This window comes from Silene latifolia, chromosome 2, assembly GCF_048544455.1.
Source record: "Silene latifolia isolate original U9 population chromosome 2, ASM4854445v1, whole genome shotgun sequence".
Taxonomy (NCBI): domain Eukaryota; kingdom Viridiplantae; phylum Streptophyta; class Magnoliopsida; order Caryophyllales; family Caryophyllaceae; genus Silene; species Silene latifolia.
The window spans coordinates 151,418,568-151,438,271 of NC_133527.1; the positions used below are offsets into that span (position 1 = coordinate 151,418,568).

The 19,704-nt window shown below is 34.8% G+C and overlaps 1 protein-coding gene across 1 annotated transcript; it reads right to left on the reverse strand.

Annotated features, from left to right (window-relative positions):
* Window positions 1-17,695: 17,695 nt before the first annotated feature.
* On the reverse strand, window positions 17,696-19,409 carry LOC141630736 (uncharacterized). Its single transcript, XM_074443503.1, has 2 exons — window positions 18,300-19,409; window positions 17,696-18,183 (listed from the first exon to the last, which is right to left on the reverse strand). The coding sequence occupies exons 1-2, from the start codon at window positions 19,240-19,242 to the stop codon at window positions 18,128-18,130; spliced, it is 999 nt and encodes a 332-aa protein (XP_074299604.1). The 5' UTR covers window positions 19,243-19,409; the 3' UTR covers window positions 17,696-18,127.
* Window positions 19,410-19,704: the final 295 nt, after the last annotated feature.

A 19,704-nucleotide genomic window follows, 5' to 3' on the forward strand; every position in this document is an offset into this window, starting at 1 on the left:
ACGTACTTTGCCAAGTAACAACAACTTACCTCTCTAAGTTACTGACTTGAGCGTCGGAGTGAGTTCGCTCGGCCCAAAGCCGAGCCCTCAGTTTGTTCATCGTTTCAGGAGACCGCAAGGAGGATTCAACCAAAGACGTCATTCTACAAGCACGGGTGGTAACTCATAACTGCTCTGGAATTACACCCGGAACAGTTAGAACTTTAGGAATGGATGAGAATTGATTCAATCCATTTTAGTGTTTGGTTGGAGGTCTTTGGAATGGAGTTAGATACCCAATGAATACTGGTATATCAAAGGAAAAGGGTATGGAATAAAGAAAGAGGAAAATAGGGAAATGAATGAAATTACCCCAAAGTTACAATGTTGTTTGGTTACATCATTAGAAGGAAACAAATAACCCGAATTAAATTAACCCAGACAGCCACCCATTAATTCCCACCACCAAACACCACCACAACCACCCATGAATACCTCTCACCCCACTCGCAACGGTCGTCCGTCGACGACATATCCCAGTAAGCGCGTAGCCTCTTGCTCTACTGAGACCTGAAACTTCTTCCCCTGAGATCGTGCCATTTTTGTTCTCTTCCCATTAAAGACAACACCTTTCTGAATCAATTAAAGCTTATGGCTCAAGAGAGATATTAGATCATGTAATAATTTCCCACATCTGTGAAAAGTTAACAGCATGAATTGGACATTTTTGCCAAGTTCAATCCACAAAGCATATAATTGCATTATTTCAATTCCGTGAACATCTAAATGGCATCAAGGAGAATGTTGTTAATGGCCTCATCAATTTGGTTTTAATTTGTTACTTCATTATAATTTTAGAGCACAACAGCAATGGAGTTACCTTTTTTGGGTGGAAATGGTAGGGTATTGATGGTAGTGACGGTTCTAGGTAATGACGGGAAAGTTGAGGAGAGAGGGTGGACGACGACGGAGATGCGCTCACGGTGGCGATGGCGGTGGCGGTGGCGGTGGAGGTGAAGTAGCAGTATGCAAAGATGTTGAGTTATGAATTATGATGGTAAGTTGGTTACATGGGGAAATCTTTCCCCATGGGGATGAGGGGTAAGGAGTTAGAGAGATATGAGGGTAAAGGAGGGGTAATAGGAATGGTTGAAAGTGGTAAACAAACACTAACAAAGGGAATAATTTACTTTAGAGCATCCGCAAAGGTGGGATTTTAGCTCCCTATTTGCCTTCTCTCTCTTCAAATGGGCCTCCTCATTATTGCACCAAGCTCCCCAAATGTTGGGGTTCCTCTATTTTTAGAGGAGGTTCCCAAAAGAAAAAGTAAGGCAAATTGATGTGCTTTTTGGGGAGGTTCCCATATTTTGTATGTAAATTTATTTTGTTGGGGAACCTCATTCTTGCAAAGATGTAGTTATAAAATGGGGAGGGTAGATGAAAAAGTTAGTGGAAAATGAGGTGGACGAATAAGAAAATGAGAGATAAAATATGGGGCACCTCACCTTTGCGGATGCTCTTAATTCCCTTTCCCTTTCCTGAAGACCCCTAACCAAACGGTCCCTAATTCCATTCTAACCCCTTGTAACCCATACCCATGTGTCCACCCAAGTTTCTAACTCCATTCAATCCTATTACTACCTCTCTATCCATTTCAGGGTCTAACCAAACACTTATGAGCAAGTATGGGGTTCTAACTCCATAACCCTATGGTATCACAATCCATTCCATACCATTCCAATACTCTGAACCAAACGACCCCATAATATTGTTATCAACAATACGCAATCATTCTTCTATTTCCAAGAGATATCGGTTTCAAAGTCTAAGTTAGCCTTATCGTAATACGATTAAACTAAGTGGCACACATACTTCTACATTCTTACATACTAAAAAAGATTAGGACGTGATAAGAGGGACTCGCCTCGCTAACGAATAAAAATTATAAACTTTGTAAAATAAAATATTCATTTTTTTCGAGTTTTTCTTATACCGTTGTCCATTCATTCCTACAAAATTCAATTTTTTCAGCGGTTGATAGGGGATATTCTTGGTCAACACAAAAAAAATCAATTTTTAATTCACTGATTATTAAAATAATTGTTTATATTATTCAGAGTTAATATTCAAATCAATCCGTCTTATTGTAGACGAACACTATCCGTCTAAAGTTGTAGACGACGAATAGTGTTTCTCTCACGAAATGCAAGTGGGAGGGCAAGTAGGGGTATCCATTTCCGACCCACGTGCACCATCCACTCTCATTTTGTAAGAAGAACACTATCCGTCTTCTACTATCCGTGTACAGCTTTAGACGAATAATGTCCATGTAAAGGCAGAGAATTTGTATATTCAAATTTATCCCCAATTTTTTTTCTCTAAGATTAAAGTTCGATCTCGCTAAACATTTTGTCAAAGATATGGCAATTGAGTACACAATGTCAGATCCTATGAACCTGAAAAAACAAGTCTAGGAACCAAGAAAAAATCGTTGGCTATCCCATCAAAATAAACGATGCTTCTCTAATCTCTAGTAAACGTAGTCACGTACTGCATTGTGCAAATCATAGTATTGGAAATTTGGAATTACCTTACTTTCTGACAAACTAATAGAGTATTTAATTATTTCCTCAGCCGTTTTTCATGAATTTTAAATTCGGAAATTAGATTTAGGCAAGATTTTTTCATATATTCGTCAGATCAAGTTTACCTGACCTAAGAAACATTCGTACACCCTCACCTTACTCCTTCTTTTCCTATTTTCCAAGATACACGTACAACCTCAATTATTTTAGTATTCTTGTTTCTATATTTTGTATTCCATCCATTTCAAGATATATCTGGTAAACGGGTCAATCGATTCGGCTTCGGATCGGGTTAAATCGGTTTGATTTGAATCGGATTTACCTTAGTTTCAGGATTTCAGGTTTCGTTCGATTTCGACAAAGTTCATTTCGATAACCAATTTAGTGGGTTTATGTTATTTCCAATCGAATACGGTTCAGGGCGGGTCAATATCAGTTCAGTTGTGTTACGTGTCATCCATTTCTTAAGTTGATGGTAAAAAAGTTTAACATAAATGTATCGTACGCCTTTCAATTTAAATGTAATAATTCAAATTATTTTTAATAAATAAAATCCTATAATGTTTATAAACTAAAGATCCTACTGCATGTTTTTGTAATCTTACCATGTAAGATGATATTGTTGCTAAATTTTAGGTCATTGTTCTTATTTTTTTGGTTAAAAGGGAGCTTATATTAAATAGAGGAAAAACAAGAAATAAAGAGTTACAAAGTTCATGGAGGGGGATCGGGGGACAGTTCAATATTTAGCGAGTCCAAATTACAAAGATGCTCAACACATGGAGGAACAACATCCCACAAAAAATTTCCGTGACTTGCACTAGCATCTTTAGCAGAGAATTTTGCTAAAACATCGGCAACCGCATTTGTACCACGAGGCTCAAAATGATCTCCAAATAAAGACCGTGTGTCCCTTAATAATTCCCTGCAATCCAAGATAATATTAATTGAATTACCAAGACCGGTCATTGCTCTTTTAGTTTTTGTGCTTTTATATATCCATTTTATTCTTTTATGTTACATTTTATCCCTTTCATTTTTCAATTCATCTCCTCTTATCTTCCTTTAGTCTCATCACAATCATGAATCATTAATTAAACAAAGACCCTACTAATTTAGCAAATGTCATAACTAATGTGCGCATTTTTCATAAGGTATTTCAAGCCTCGTTTGGTTGTCATACGGGACTTAATTTCCCATGATTTTATAAAATACCTGAATTGGTCAATTCACGTGAATTGCCAAAAACTTGTTTGGTTGACATCCCGGAGTTGAATCCATGCGGGAGTTTCCAATTAACTAGGGGGAGCTAGGTAATTAAATTCCTCCATAATGGAGGAATTGGGAACTCCTAGGAAAATGCAATTCACGTGATTTTGAGCAAACAAACAACCTTCATTTTCTAATTCACCCATTTTTAATGGGGCAACCAAACGACACCTCAGTTCACTTAAATTTAAGAGCAATTGATTGAAATTTTAAACCCTCAACTATTTGAAAAACCAACAATGGCTGGTTGGAAATTATAAATCCTAATTTAACTGAAAGGCAATGACTAATCCCCTTACTTTACTACTAAGAGAATAAAACTCTTTTAGTAGTTTTTCCGCCTAAAAGAGTATCTCCCAAATGGGCCTATTTAATTGGATACGCACTAGGAATGAGATTATTAATAGCCTACTATATTTGATTTCAATTATCACGTTAAACATGTGCTTGAACTATATATGAAAACAATAATAAATTTATATTTTATCTCTTTTACAAGAAATAATCACTATCTCTAATTTATTATGCAATCATTTTCATAAATATTATTCTTCATCGCTTATACTCTAAAATTACGCAAATCTACTTCTTATGCAATTTTTACCATAATTATTGTTCATTACTTACACTCTAAAATTACGTAAATCTGCTTCTTATTTTATCCTTCATCAGTTACACTCTAAATATGGTTTTCTTAGGACATAACAATGTTTTTGTATTTTCTTATTAGAAATAAAAAAAATATTAGTTTAATTATTCGTAAATCGTCTTTTTAAATGCGTGGTATACTGTTTTTACCTGTTTTCATTATAAGGTTAATACGCGTTTTAATTACATTTTACATCACTTAATTGTATTTTAATGTCATAAATTAGTTTCATTCAATGATATAGCATTATAGAGTTATTTTTTATAGTAAAGTAAAAATAGTGTAAGACAAAAATAACCTAACTTAAAGTTTCTTTTGATGGTATTAAACTTTCATTTTCTACATTACCTCTTACTAAGATTATATTAGTACATTATAACATTAAATGCAGTATAGTTAATTTATGCAATATTTTAATGAGAATGATTCTTTATAAAACAAAACTAAAAAATACCTTGTTGTAGCACGGAGATCTACACTAGTTGAACAACAATACTTTTATAAGGCGGTTGGCGGTTGACACAATTTTATCGTAAAACGGTATCTTTCAGTAACCACCTTTACTCACTAACAAGACTTACTCCTAATTTAAACCCTAATTTAATTGGAAACGAGTAAATCAAACTAATCGATCAAGTATTAATATGATTTGTTGATAAGACGAAATATAACTTGTTACATAAGAATTAAGATCTATTTTAGAGGGATATATAGAAGAGATTATGGGGAAAGATGAAAGTTAAAATTTAGCTAGCTTAGTTATATGAAATGGAAGTGTTTGGAAACATTGTGAAAAATGTAATGTTGAGCATAAAGTAAAAGTTGGATAAGAAAAACAATTACAAACTTTCATAGTTGCTATATCAAATGTCACTATTTCTTATTGACAATTGTTGTATTTTGATTTCATTTTAACAGTTTCATGCCTACGTTATTAGGCAAGGTCGGTGAATTTAAATAAAGGTAAATAAATGATTAATGAAAAAAGAATGTGGAGTGTTTATGCTTTGAGGTTATGGCATCTAGACTTCAAATCTGTCACTTTCGAGTGACTTACCTAATATACAGAGTTTGTAGGCTAGTATGTATATCCAAGGCTTTATGCGCACTTAAAATAGCGACTAAGAATCTCTCCGTCACCAAAAAAATGTGACCGGACAGATAGAGAATCCATTTATGAGCACATTATTTTATTATATTGAATATATCCGTCAAGAGTTCAAGTGAGCATTTCGCCATTTGGCTCAACACTAGTACACTACCTCTCTCTTTTCTACTTTGTTTTTTTTTGAAATGATGGCCAAATATAGTACTCGTATCTGGCAATTGACAAGAATCTTGTACATTTTTTTTCCCTCAAAAAAAAAAAAGAATCTTATACATTTTAAGTCTTGATTAGTATTTTGTCGATGGAAAGTGTAAAACTAAAGCTCATCTTTATGAATTTTAACAATAACACCGATGCATTCGAATATCGTAAACTCAAGATCTCTAACCAAGTTTATGAGTCCATGCTACTTCATCAGCAAGGTAATTAATCTCACCTTACTTCTGAATCCTTATTTTTCATGCATGTATACTTGATTAGGGTTTATGTTTTCATGCTTTATTATTCAAAATTTACTGTTTCAGGTTGCTTTTACTAAAGTATTTTACTATTTAATTATATGCTGCGGTAGTTGATTTTAATTTATTTTAGGGTCTTGGTGTGTAAATTGACATTGTGTAAAACTTGATGAAGTTAAAGCATCATTTACCCATCTACTTGAATAAAACCTCGTGTGGACCGTGAATTAAGACATCTTAAACGAAATAGTAAATTATAAATTTCTTATTATAAACTTTTTATGAAAAAATATCCTTCTTAACCAAAAGTGGAAAAATTGTACGTTGAAACTCAATTAATTAATTGCTTTAGATCCCAAACATCTCATATTCTCATACCAATAATGGTCTTTGAGATGATAAAAATATGAACTTGAATTTTATTTTATATTAAAAAGTTATCGAGCCTTTGATACCGAGTGAATAAAAAAAGTTATTTTAAAATATTATAAACTATATAAATTCTTATTTAAGAAGATAGTATATGTTTTAAATTTAAAACTCTTCAAGTATAATAGACGAGAGAAATGAGGATGGCTATGGAGTAGGGACCAATAACAAGTTTGTCTAATATATGTGCTGAGTATATTTGACTTATTTTCATCATAAACTTCATATTCTCATCGCAAGAGAGACTTACTTACTCTAAACTTATAAGATTTGAATAAACGTAAATCATGAGGCTGATTGTTTTAAGATTTGGGTTCAGGATGTGCTCATATATTCCATCCATGGGTCATGGGTGGAATAATGGACAATGGACTAGCATTATGTCCAGGGTGTTTCTTTTTTGTGCATCTATTGATTATATATCTTAGTATTCTTTTCGTTCTAATTATTTATTTTTATTAATAAAAAAATATCTCTCATAACGTACTAATAGGAGTATAAATAGTAAATAAAAAATTATGAAGCATAATTATTCAACTGATGGAATTTCAATACAAAACATGATTCAATTTCAGAAACTCAGAAAGACATTTAGTCGCTTCAGATCCACAACTAGGGTGAAGTGAGTTTTACACGAGGAGTTAGGTAATTAAAAAGGTTAGTGGTAGGCTTGTAGAGTTGTAGGGTATACAAGTTAAAATCACACCTTTAAATAGTGCTGAGCAAAATTATACGATACGGTTTTATTATACGTATCCTATACGCTATACGAATTTAATTATACGGATTTCCAGATATCCGATACGAATTTTCGGATATACGATACGGTTCTTTAAAAACCGATCGGATAAGGATCGGCAAAATAAGAAACCGGATATACGATATCCGATACGATTGTTTTTTTTTTTAGAATAAAATATTAAAATATGTACATAAATCACAAAATATCCAATATGTTGGTGATTAAATCTTATTGTTATCAAACTTTAGAAGTTATTTACTCCTATAACTTTGTAAAACATTTTTGAGTTATTAAAAAACCCAATAATCACACATAGAAAAGAAAAAAATATATTAAATTATATAAGTGAGGCTAAAAACCGGATACCGGATACACGATTTCCGGATATACGGAAAAACCAGATATACGGTTTTCGGATATAAGGAAAAACTATATCGGATAAGGATACTAAAAAATGAGATTTAAAAAATCGGATATCCGATACGGTTTCCAAAACCGTATCGAATATCCGGTTGTGCTCACCCCTACCTTTAAACGTCCACAACTCCATAAGTCCACAATGCCCTCGGCCCTTACCAATCAACAAACTCCATATAAACTACTCACAAATTCTCATTTAAAAACGAATTTTTTTCCAAAATGGGGCTTTCCCACAAAATAATTAACGAAATAGGTTAACTTTCAAACTTATTACCGAAAATGGGTCCACGTCATCACCGAAGCTAGGTTCGTTTTAAGTCGCTCACCCGGTCAGCGGCCATACCCAAAGTGTCACTTTTTGGCACTCCAAACCTCCGTATATAGTTTAACCAAAGTCGCCTTGTCAGCCAGCGACTTGGCTTAAAGTCGTCTTCCCCCTTAGCGTTTTTACAACTCCAGAAGACTGCTTAATTTTGCACAAGATTCCCCCTGAAATCGCTCTGGTAATAAGCGACTTAGTATAAAATCGCCAACTCCCTCACCGACTTGGCTGTATGTCGCTTCCAGCTTCATCATCAGGTTCTTACCTCGAGTTGTTCTTAATATTGTATAATCCAATCTTCTTGTATCCCTCAATTGCCATGTAAAAAATCATCATAATTAAGAACAATATTCCAGCAAACAACCCTAAATGAATGCTTAGAGACTAATATCTTGACATTTAATCAAATTCATTGAATGATTTAGGGTGGTTTTTGGAAGAAAAATCGAGTAAGAAAAGTTAGGGTTTTCAATTGGGATTTTTTTTTAATTGGGAAAAACGTAGTGAAGTGAATTGGGAAAGAGAGGAATGTGCAATATGCAAGAAACAAAGTCGCCTTCCGAGCCAGCGACTTGAACCCTTCCTCTAGCCTCGCTAAATCCGATCCTACGTGGACCCATTTTCGGTAATAACTTTGAAAGTTAACCTATTTCGTTAATTATTTTGTGAGAAAGCCCCATTTTGGAAAAAAATTCTTTAAAAACACTATTCGTCTTAAACTTAAGACTGGTTAATATCATATCACATGTGTATATATAAGATAAATATATTGTTTTTCCCTGTATATTCGAGTACACAAATTGTATTTATTAACCCGTTTTAAAATTAAGATGTATAATAACGTCTTAAGGGAAACCTACCGTAAATTACCAGAATCCTTTCAAACTAACGCATCAAGTAATTATTGAACAAAGCAAAACATCCATGCTACAAGCAATTCTAAGTCAAAACAAGGCTAACTAGCTAGTGACCATCTAGTCAAAACTGAAAGCTTTGGTACGGACTACAAATTAAGAGTGTCCTTTAACAGAACCGAGGTCTTATCCTATTATTTGTAGAAGTATTAGTTCTAGTTCAAATTCTTACATCTTTTTGTACCAAATACTCTCTCCATTTCGATCAATAATTATCTATTGCTTTTGGCACAAAGATTTGGGAAGAAGGAATGAGTGAATTTGGACCACATAAAACCTATGACCCCACATGTATATGAAAGATGGCCACAAAAGATGACCAAATAAGGAAATAGATAACTATTCACTGAAACACCCAAAATGAAAATAGATAACTATTAACCGGGACAGAGGGAGTACTGAATCTCTAATATTAGTATATTACTCCTTAATATTTAACTACCCATCCTTACATAAATAGTTACATTACAATAACCGTGTTCTCATTTCCTTTATTTCAAAGGTTAGAAATGTTATCTTATCACTTTTACTTAATTTTTCCTAAAATAGAAAGGCCACAGTAAAATTAATACAAACGATGGATCTACGCGAGGAGAGTTTCTCTCCATTTCCTCAAAAGAATTGAGAGGCCATTTCCTTTCGATGGTGTAGATCGTATTCGGGTATCATCGAACGGCTCAAAATTTATGGGTAAAAATAAAGGGATAATGAGGTTTAGTAGAAAAAATATTATTAAATGAGTTTAAGAGAGAAAATGGAGAGAAATAAATGGAGAGAATTCATTCTCGATCTACACTATTCTTCTTAGAAATTTTTTAACCAAAAATGGTTAACAAATAAAATTTGCAAAGTTAGGACTCTTTTCACTAAAATAAAACACTCTTACTTTACCAGGGATCTCTTCTCTCTAAAACAACCCCCCTCTCTCTAAAAACAAAAACAAAACAACCCTATTTTTTTTTTTTTTTGATTGAGCCGCCGCCACCCCCTACCACACACATCCTCTCCTGCTCCCCCTATCCTATCGTCGGAGATGAGTTCCTCCTTTAACCTATCTCCGACAATACGTTGCCTCTGGGTTCCGTTATAGGCTTGCTTTCACTCCTCCGTTGGATGTCGGATTATGGTTCCGTCTCGATCGTCCGGCTGCTGGTTGGGTTTTGGTATCGTTGCTCTGAGGTCGTTCCGTTCCTCCGTTCTCCTGTCCTGTCATCGAAGGACTTGCTGGCCAACCAAGGGTGTTTTCCCCTCTCCCTCCCCCCTTTCCCCGCCCTGGTATGTTACCGTTTCTGTTATGGGTCGTCGGTCTGGTCGTCGAGCTTAGCTTTTCTTAGTGTCCTTTTTGTTTGTGGTGGCGGTTTTTGGGACGATTCGGTGTTTCCCCCTTCCCCTCGCCCCTCTCCCCTCCGATCGTTCCGTTTTCCTGTTTCATCTTGTCGGGCTGGGGTGTTTGTCTAGGATTGGTCTTGTAGCAGGTAGCCGATGGTCCTGGGGGGTTTGTTGTGGAATTTGGAATTTTAGTGTCTTTTTCGGGGTTGATGGTTGAAGGATCTGCCGTGATGGTCGTGGATGGCGTGTGGGGTCTGTTTGCTCTTTTGGTAGGAGTAAAGCCGTGGCAGCTAGGACTTTTGTCTTTCTGTGGAGGCATGTTCGTTGGGTGGAGTCGGGTTCGTTGGTTGTGTCGTTGGTTGGTCGGATGCGGTGGTTTCACCTCTGACTAATGTGTATTTCCATCTTTTTGTGTCTTTTGTTTATTCAAATAATAAGTTCCTGTTGGTTTGGGGTGTCCTGTCCCCTTATCCTCGGGTTAATTAGGATGAAGGCTAGGTTACTTTGCATCGGGTCTGTGTTGAGTCCAACTCACTGCGGTTTTCAGAGTTGGTGTTGGTAAGGGGAATGTTTAAGTGGTTGCCTCCTTTGTTATCTACCTTTTTACTCGCTTTTCTTGGCTACGAGGCTCTGGTCAACGGGGGTTGTGTTCCAAAGTGTAGGAGTTTGATCTCCTCTGGAAACAGATTTTTGTGGTCTGCTTTCCTCATTTTCTTTCTACGTCCTTGGGGCGTAAGTGCACTTTGTTCTCTCTCGTTGGATCAAGGGGCTCGTTGGTTTCCAGATGAGGTGTTTTACAGTCAAGGAGATGAATCTCCGAGACGCTCTCTTGGGCCTCCTTGCAGGTATTTCTCTGAAGCTATATCGGTTAAGATGAGTAAAAATGAGTTTGTGGAGGCTCATTGGTTTTCTGAGGAAGATTTTCACAGCCAAGGAGATGAATCTTCGAGACCCTTTCTTAGGTCTTGTTGCGGATATTTTCCGAAGCTACATCAATCAAGTCAAGCAAAGATGGGTGTTTTCCTTGGGCCAGCGCTGCTCATCCTTTAGAGATTGGGGTAGATATTGATTATGAAGAGCGTGTTCAGACTTTCGTCGTACGCCATCAACACGATGTTGTTAACCGATGCAATTATTACCTTGTTTTAATTTAGGTTATTAGTAGTATTCTGGTATTTTATGTCGTAGTTTATAGGTATGGTTTAGTGAGCCGTACCACTATAGTGTAAAACTCTTTCTTCACAGCTATCAAAAAAAAAATACAAAGAATATTTTCTTCTGGACAACACCAAAAAAAAAACAAAGAATATTTTCTCTTCTTTTTTTAAAGAACTTCCACTTTTTTTAAAATTACAAATTTACAAAGATATTTCAATTTCCTTATTTGTTTATGTGATTTTTATGACTTGTGACTGTTATGACTCCAAATAGGGGTGAGTATCGATCCAAAACCTAATTGGACTAAATCGAAAAACAAAAAAAAATCTAGGTAAACCTAATACCGGAACCTAAATATTTCGGTTTTGGACAAGCCCATCCCATATTTTTCGGTCCGACCGAGTCTTGAACCGAAATAGATAATTTTTTGTGAAGTTATGATAATGAAAATTTTATTTCATGGAATAAAATAAATTAGTTGATTAAAATATCTTTACCATAAGTTCATAAATCTCCACCAATATTAATATTAAATTTATAATATTATTTTGAAGATAAAATACTAGATTACTTCATAAAGTTACGAAAATTATAGTCTCAAAACACCTAAATTTTGGTCCATTCGGCCCACACCAAAATTAACCGGTCTTGGAGCAGACCAAAACTAAAATTTCAAAACATGTGGACCGAAGACTGGACCTATATGAATCCGATAGGGGCTCGATCCAGACTAAAAGATCTAATCCGGCCCATTTTTCCGATCCGCACCTATACTTGCTCAGCCGTAACTCCACATCATTTCTCTACCTCCATTTTCCTTCACGCATCACCTATTTCTTAGGCGTTGTTTGGTTGTCACCGATAAATTAAATTCCGATGATTTTAAAAAAAAAAAAAATTGGACAAATCATGTGAACTAACCTAAATTTATTTGGTTGGCATCCAGGATTTGAAGTCATGTGGAAATTTTCGATTACTAAGGGGTTTGGCGAACAAATTTCTCCATTATTGAAAAATTAATAATGGATAGCAAAAAGCAAAACATAACTAATCTCATTTTTCTGATACATAATAATTTTCAATTCATCTATTTCTATAGTGACAACCATACATCACCTTAATCTTTGTTCAAATTAAATGTGAAAGGTCACCAAAAATGAGAGAAAGTAAAATGTAAACAAATGACAAAATAGAGGGAGTAACATTTTAATCCTTACAAACAAACAATCCTTCAAAACACAGAGGTCGAGGTTTATGAATTTAACATTAAAACACCATGTTAACTGACCTCCTAGCCAAAAGTCGAAACTATCTTAAAAAGTAAAATATCAGATCTTATAACTCATTTTGACTTTATTTAAAGATAAGGACAACCTTAGTTTCTAACTATATAGTGGCCTATAGTGTAACATCCCACATTATTTAAAGAAGTCCATTGATATGCTTAAATGATACTGCTTACAGAAATAGAAAGTACTACTCATATTAATAAAGTGTACTTTCTTTTCTAGGAGCTCATGATAAGAACTCCACGGTTAAGCGTGGAGATTAATCTTAGGATGGGTGATATCCTAGGAAAGTTCCAGAGATGCGTATGATTGAGGCCAAAATGCGCTGTAAAGGACCTGTGTTTTTTTGTGAGTCACGTACATAGCCTGGCGAGGTATAGTGAGTAACCATTATTCCAACCATTCCAGACCTAGGTTTTAGGTCGGGGTGTTACAAGTGGTATCAGAGCAATCATGCGACGATGTGGTGATCAGAGGCAGTTGTTATACGCTTTTGGAGGCGGTTGTTATACGCTCTAATTTGATTACCTATTTGATTACCCACCTAGCTGGGGATGATTCTAAGGTGGCGGTTGTGCACTTATGCATTCTTCAAATAGAGGTGATTGTAACACCATGTTATTTGAAGAGGTTCATTGATAAACTTAAATGACTAGTGCTTAAAAGGATTATTGAAAGTACTACTCATATTAACAAAGTGCACTTTATTTTTTGGAAGTCAATGATAAGAAGTCCACAGTTAAGCGTGGTTGTTAGGGATTAGTCTTAAGAAGGTTTCCAGGATGCGTATGAATAAGGCTAAAATGCGCCGGAAAGGACTCGTGTTTATCTGTGGGCCGTTTACACACTCTAACGACCTATTGTAAGTAACCGCTCCTGAACCAGGGTTAGGATCAGGGTGTTACATATATACACTCATGATCACTAACTAATTTGTCTCTGTGTTTTTTTTTTGGAAAGAGTAGAAGTTTGACCTTGTTTATAAAAAAAGAAAATTTTCCTTTTCTAAAGTTATTTTTTTTACGATTTTTTTCCCATGGTACCCTCGAACTTTGTCATATTACACATGGTACACCTCATTTTAAGTTTCTACATATGGTACCGCCGTGTTTAACTTTTTCCTTCCCAGAATACTCTTTGCCAAACTTCCGTCATCACTCCGTTACTTATCTGACTAATAACCCCTTTTTTTTGTTATTTAATACACTAATCCCTCATATTATACACTAAACTAACTTTAATATCTAAATCCCCAAATCACCCATTATCATCATCTTCTTCTTAACTGCCGCCACCTGCCCCGCCCTCGTCGACCACCATGCCACTGTCACGCCGATGCCACCATGCCGATGTCGCCAAACCAGTCCACAACCCACCACTGCCGCTTTTTTCCTCTTTCTCTCCCATCAATCCGTTAAATAAATAAAATAAGCCACCATTAAAACCACCAACATTTCCACCCTTATCAACCCTAAATCCCCAAATCGATTATATTCATCATCTTCAATCAACATTCATAAATGGCGAAGTACGAGAGGTATCACCAGACCTCATTAATCGACTCCAGGTCGCACTTCGTAAAGAATTCGACATTTCTTCCTTCAATCCCTCTGATCATTTCCCACCATCATCGTCACCGTTGATTCTTCAAGGCGCCATTACTGCCGTCGGATCATGGCGTGAAATCGATTATAAAAGCTAAGTTGATGTTTGCAATCAAGAGTGGTCTGATGACATCTTATTGTGTTTTTTGGGGGAAGTGGAGGGATGCTTATGATGGTGGGAGAAAATAAATTAAGATGATGATGGTGGCTCGTATGGTGCTGGGCGGAACACATGGATGCGCGCATAACCTCTGTCGGAGCTCCGGTGTCGGCGACGAGTGGTGGCCGTCGGAGTTTGGTGTTGATTGTGTGGTGGTTGTGGGGGTGAGTGAGATTAGGCTTGAGGTGTGTTTATTTGTTAGATAAAATAAGGATTAGTGTATTAGATAACAAAAAAAAGGTGTTATGAGTAAGAGGTTTATTGGTGTTATGACGTAATTTCGCTAAAGAGTATTCTGGGATGTAGAAACTTAAAATGAGGGGTATCATGTGTAATCTGCCAAAGTTCGAGGGTACCATGGAAAATTTCCGTTCTTTTTAAAAGCTACTTGCTAACTGGTTTGGACCGATATTACGTCCGGCCATCGGTCTACATTTTTCTAAGATTTCGGTCTTGTCAAGTCCGGTCCAAGACCAGTTATTTTAGTTTAGGACCAATAGACCGAATTTGATATAACTAACAATCTTTATAATTTTATGGAAGTAGGTGGTTAATTTACCTTCAAAAAACATTAGAAATTCAAAATTGGCGATTATTTAATCAAACGATCGTTTGATCATTGTTTATGTTTGATTTGGTGAAATAAATATAATTAGTTTATAATTATTATTGAAAAATTATCATAATTGTCGGTCTATTTAGGTCTAAGGCCGGACCGCATCGAATATTTCGGGTTCGATTCGGTTGGTTTAAGACCGGAAATTTTAGGTCCGATCTTTGAACCACAAAATTTATGTTTTCGGTCATTAGTGCAGACCTATTAGTCTGATCCGAACCGATCTTAAACCGATGCTCACCCCTAGAAAAAAAACATAAGCAAGTATTGGTAGTTCAACTCAGACGTAGTACCTTCTTGGGAGTTCCTTCACTTCAGAAATATTATCTAGCTACTTTCACATTTCTACAAAAAATTCGGATTAAACCTACTTGTGTTTTTTTTTACTTCATTTTTTTAACCGTTCATTAAAATGCAAGAAAACATCAAATTTGCGAGTATTGGTCAATTTTATACGACTTGTAAAAGTCGGCTATGATGGAGTCTAATGATTAAATTTGGGTGGAACCTTGTTGTGAGCCTCTTGAAGAGCAGTCTTGTAAGGTTTTATTTATGACTAGGATAATGTCTTTTTGTCACCTTGATAAGAAGGTGGTTGATCGAATGTGCGTGGTTTGCATAATATCACTAAAGCTAGGGAATTAACGTGCGTACGTGATTTAAAGGTTGCAACTATCGGTTCTTATGAGGTGTTTTAATCTTTATTCTCGATTTAAATTCTAAGTTTTTATAAAAGAAATACGGACTTCGATTTTAAAATCTATTATAAGTTTACCTTGGCTTTTGTATTATGTTCACTCGCGTTTGTCTTTCACTTTTCCTTTTCTATATTTTCGCATTTTACGTTTCTAAAGGATGATTTATGTCAGCCGACTCCAAATTATTTTGGGATTAAGCTCTCATGTTGTTGTTGTATATAGCCTGACATGGAAAGTAAAAGATGTTTTCACATGCACCTCATAATTCTCAACTCTCAAGTAATTTGATGTGGCAAATTTGCTTTTAGATCAGGATTATGGAGCACTATGTTTTTACCTGGGAGAGCAAAATAAGTAACTAATCTACAAAAAAAAACATTAATTTACAAAAAAACTACTCCATCCTGCCCGATTAATTGTTGTCCTTTGGTTTTGGCACAAAGATCAACGAAAGAGGAGGTGGCCAATTATAAGATGACAAATGGACTAAATTGAGTGTAAAAGATCAAATTGCTCATCAAATGCAATCCTAAAATAGAAAGGACAACAATTGACTAAGACACCTCAAAATGAAATAGGACAACAAATGACCGTGACTTAAGGCCTAAGGGAGTATATTTTTATATGAATAATAACCACGTTTTTGGTAATTTATATGAATAACAGAATAAGCATGTCTTGAGATAGAGTTAATTACTATTTATTCCCCTTGACATTTGGACTATTTATTTGTTTGGGCATGCCACTGATCTTTCTTTGTCCATACATTTTATTTGCTTCAAATGTGCAAACACAAAATAGTGGTATATATCCTATATCTCTAGGAACATGCATGTTTGGAAATCCAATTGCACCCACAAGCTAAGGATTGTTCTCTTTATAATGCCCTAATTAAGGTTTGGATTATTTGTTAGGTTGTATGGATTGATTATGAAATGTGAATGACTGTCCTCTAGTATCTATAGCTATATATGCATCAAATCAATTGTGTGGCTAATTAAAATTCGTTGTGATTAATAATTCCTCTGTCCCCATCAATGGTTATTATTATTTCAAAAATATGAGGAATTTCAATCTATAATAATTATTGAGTGAACACGCAGAATAAGTAACTAATATAGTAGTACTCACTCAGTCTCGCAATGTCACAGTATTGTTTGCACCTTATTGATAGAAGAAATGAAGTCAGAAATAAAGGGATATTCAATGTAAGCACAAGTTAAAAGGGGAAAGATGAGTAAAATAAGGAACATTTGTTTTTGTAAAATAAGGATAATTGATATTTCTTGTAATTTTAATGTTTTCCTAAGGACAAAGTATAAAAACCTTATTGTAACATGAAATAAAGTGAAAAATATGAACATTATTTTTATATAAAGAGGGGGAAAATACTTTTTTTATAGGTATAATTTCACAAATTCTTACATAAGACGACAATCTCATGTTAAGATTATCATGAGACCTTTATACTTGGAATTTAAATATGTAACCTCTTAGGCAGTAGAGCTAATTAACTCTCTCAATTCGTAAGAACAATGATTTAGAGTTGCTAAGAACAATAAGGGAGTAAATTAAATCTGGAAAAAAAAAAGAATTATTATCAAAGGAACAAACCTTGACTTTATCAGACTCCCTTACACATAATGGATATCAACTTAACAAATTTACCTCTACCAAGTTGTCCAAGTAATACTTTTACAACAGTTAATAATAGAGTAACAATGAAAACACAACTTTAATCACAATTGATGATAAGAGCCATGTCTTCTTAGTCATCCTAGGAAATTTGGAGGAAAAAGGAGGAGGGCAAGGCCAAATAAACTGTTAGAATATAAAACCGATCATGGACTTCAATCATGAGCTTAAACTTTTAAACTTTTTGGTTGAGATGGTTTTTTTTGTTTTTTTTTTTTTTTTGTTTTTTTGGTGCGAAGTTGAGATGGTTTCTTAACATGGTATATATCATGTATTGAGAGGCCTACAATGCATCCACAATCCAAGTACAATGGACATTCGTATGAGGGGGCATGTTAGAATATAAAATCGATAATGGAACTCCAACCATCAGCTTAAGCTTTTGGTTGAGATGGTTTCTTGACACAAACTAGCTAACCATAGACCGAGAAACACTAATAATACCTTGAGCGCCATGACGCATGAAAGATCGGGCTCCCTCTAGAGGAGTATGAGGCTCATGGACGCCAAGGGGAAAGGAAACCAATTATACTTCACAAAAACAATAAACATCTATAGGTGAGAAAATGAGCTATGATGCCATTACAAAATATGACCTTGATAAAAAAAACAAAAAAAGGTCAAATAGAGAGCAAGAAAAATAATATATGTACTGTATTAAAATTTGAGTCTTACATGCATTCACATAACTTCCAACTGCTAGCTAGTTCAGATGTTGATTGTTGTAGTTATCCCATGGTTTTGCATTGATGTGAATTTCTGAAACATATACAAAATACTACTCCGTATTAAAAGTCAACAAATCATAATAATATTAACTCCAATAATTAAGAATAAATTACTAATGTAATAAAGTGAAACTAGTCTTCTCTAACCTGTGGAAAAATTGATGATATTCAGAGCTGATAATCCAGGTGTCTGAATTATCCCACCATTATTTTGATCATTGAGATAATTATTATTATATCCCATTTCATAATCGTTGGTTATCATGTCATAATTGTAGTTATGACATGAATCTCTTGACTTGCTCTTAAGCACAACTGATTGACCTACAACTACACCATTACTGATACCATAAGGTATGAAATTAGGACCTGAAATTGATTCATGAAACCTTGAATCTTGCTCAACCTCGTGTTGATCATCATCGTCATCATTATCGTGTTGGTGATGACTTGAACTCTCCAAATGTGCATAATTCCTTTGATTTTGAATTGTCTTCTTATTTTTAGTCCTCTCCCTCGCTCGTTCCCTAGCCTTAACCCTCGAGCTCCTCCTTATCGCATTTACAACACTCTGATCATTATAATCATCCCTAGGCTTCCTTCTCTTTTTACTCGTTGTCGCGATTTTGCATACATTGTTGTTATGTTCTTCATTAGTCTTGTTGTAATTGGTGGTGTTAGTGAGCTCCTTAATGGCATCCTTAGACTTCTCCATGAGCCACCCAAGAGTTTTACTAGCCTTATCAAATCCTAGCATGTCTTGAAGGTTGAAGAAATCTCGAGCAATGTTAATTGACAATCTTACCCTTCTATCTCTTATCCCTTGAGCAGTGCAAATCTTTGTATGCCTATCTCTTCTACCAGCTACTCTTTTACTTGAAATTGATGGGTTTTTAATGGTATTTTCTAGGTTAATTGGAGTTTCTAATAATAATTTGTTTATGGTATTTTCTGAAATTTGAGGAATTAAGTAATTATTATAAAATTCTTGGGGATGTTGAAAAGGAATGTTGTTGGTTTCAAGTGAAGTATTGAAAGATGGAGACTGATGGTAAAAGAGAGGATATGAGTTGTTCATAGAATGGAACATCTTCAATAACAACCTTTTAAATTCTATTATTTTTTTATGAAGAAATTAATTAGATAGTGATTTTTCAAGATTTTATAAAATGAAAATACTATTTATAAATAAAAAAGACAAGAGATTAATACCTTCTAGTTCTTTTTCAGGAAACCTAAATATTACCAAGAAGAGCAAGTTAGAAAAAAAAACAGTCATAAGTGACATACATAACTAGTACTTCCTCGGTTTAATTCCATGCATTTGTTTAACATATTTGAGGTGTATTTCCATGAAACGTATAGAATCAAACCGAACGGAGGAAATACATGATACAATAACATTTTTGACATAAAACAATCTGTACTACATAATTTCCTATAAAACACAAAATAAAAATAAAAATTCAGATAATAAGTAAAAAAAACTAAAATGTGTCAAGTTTTAAGTGGATGAACAAATTTTTATAACAAAATCTTACCTTTTTTTCCT

Excerpts from the sequence above, each read along its gene's own strand:
- LOC141630736 (XM_074443503.1), bottom strand. The coding sequence starts at position 19,242 with ATGTTCCATTCTATGAACAACTCATATCCTCTCTTTTACCATCAGTCT. Across the intron at positions 18,184-18,299 it reads TATCATCAATTTTTCCACAG|AAATTCACATCAATGCAAAA; the intron begins GTTAGAGAAGAC and ends TATATGTTTCAG.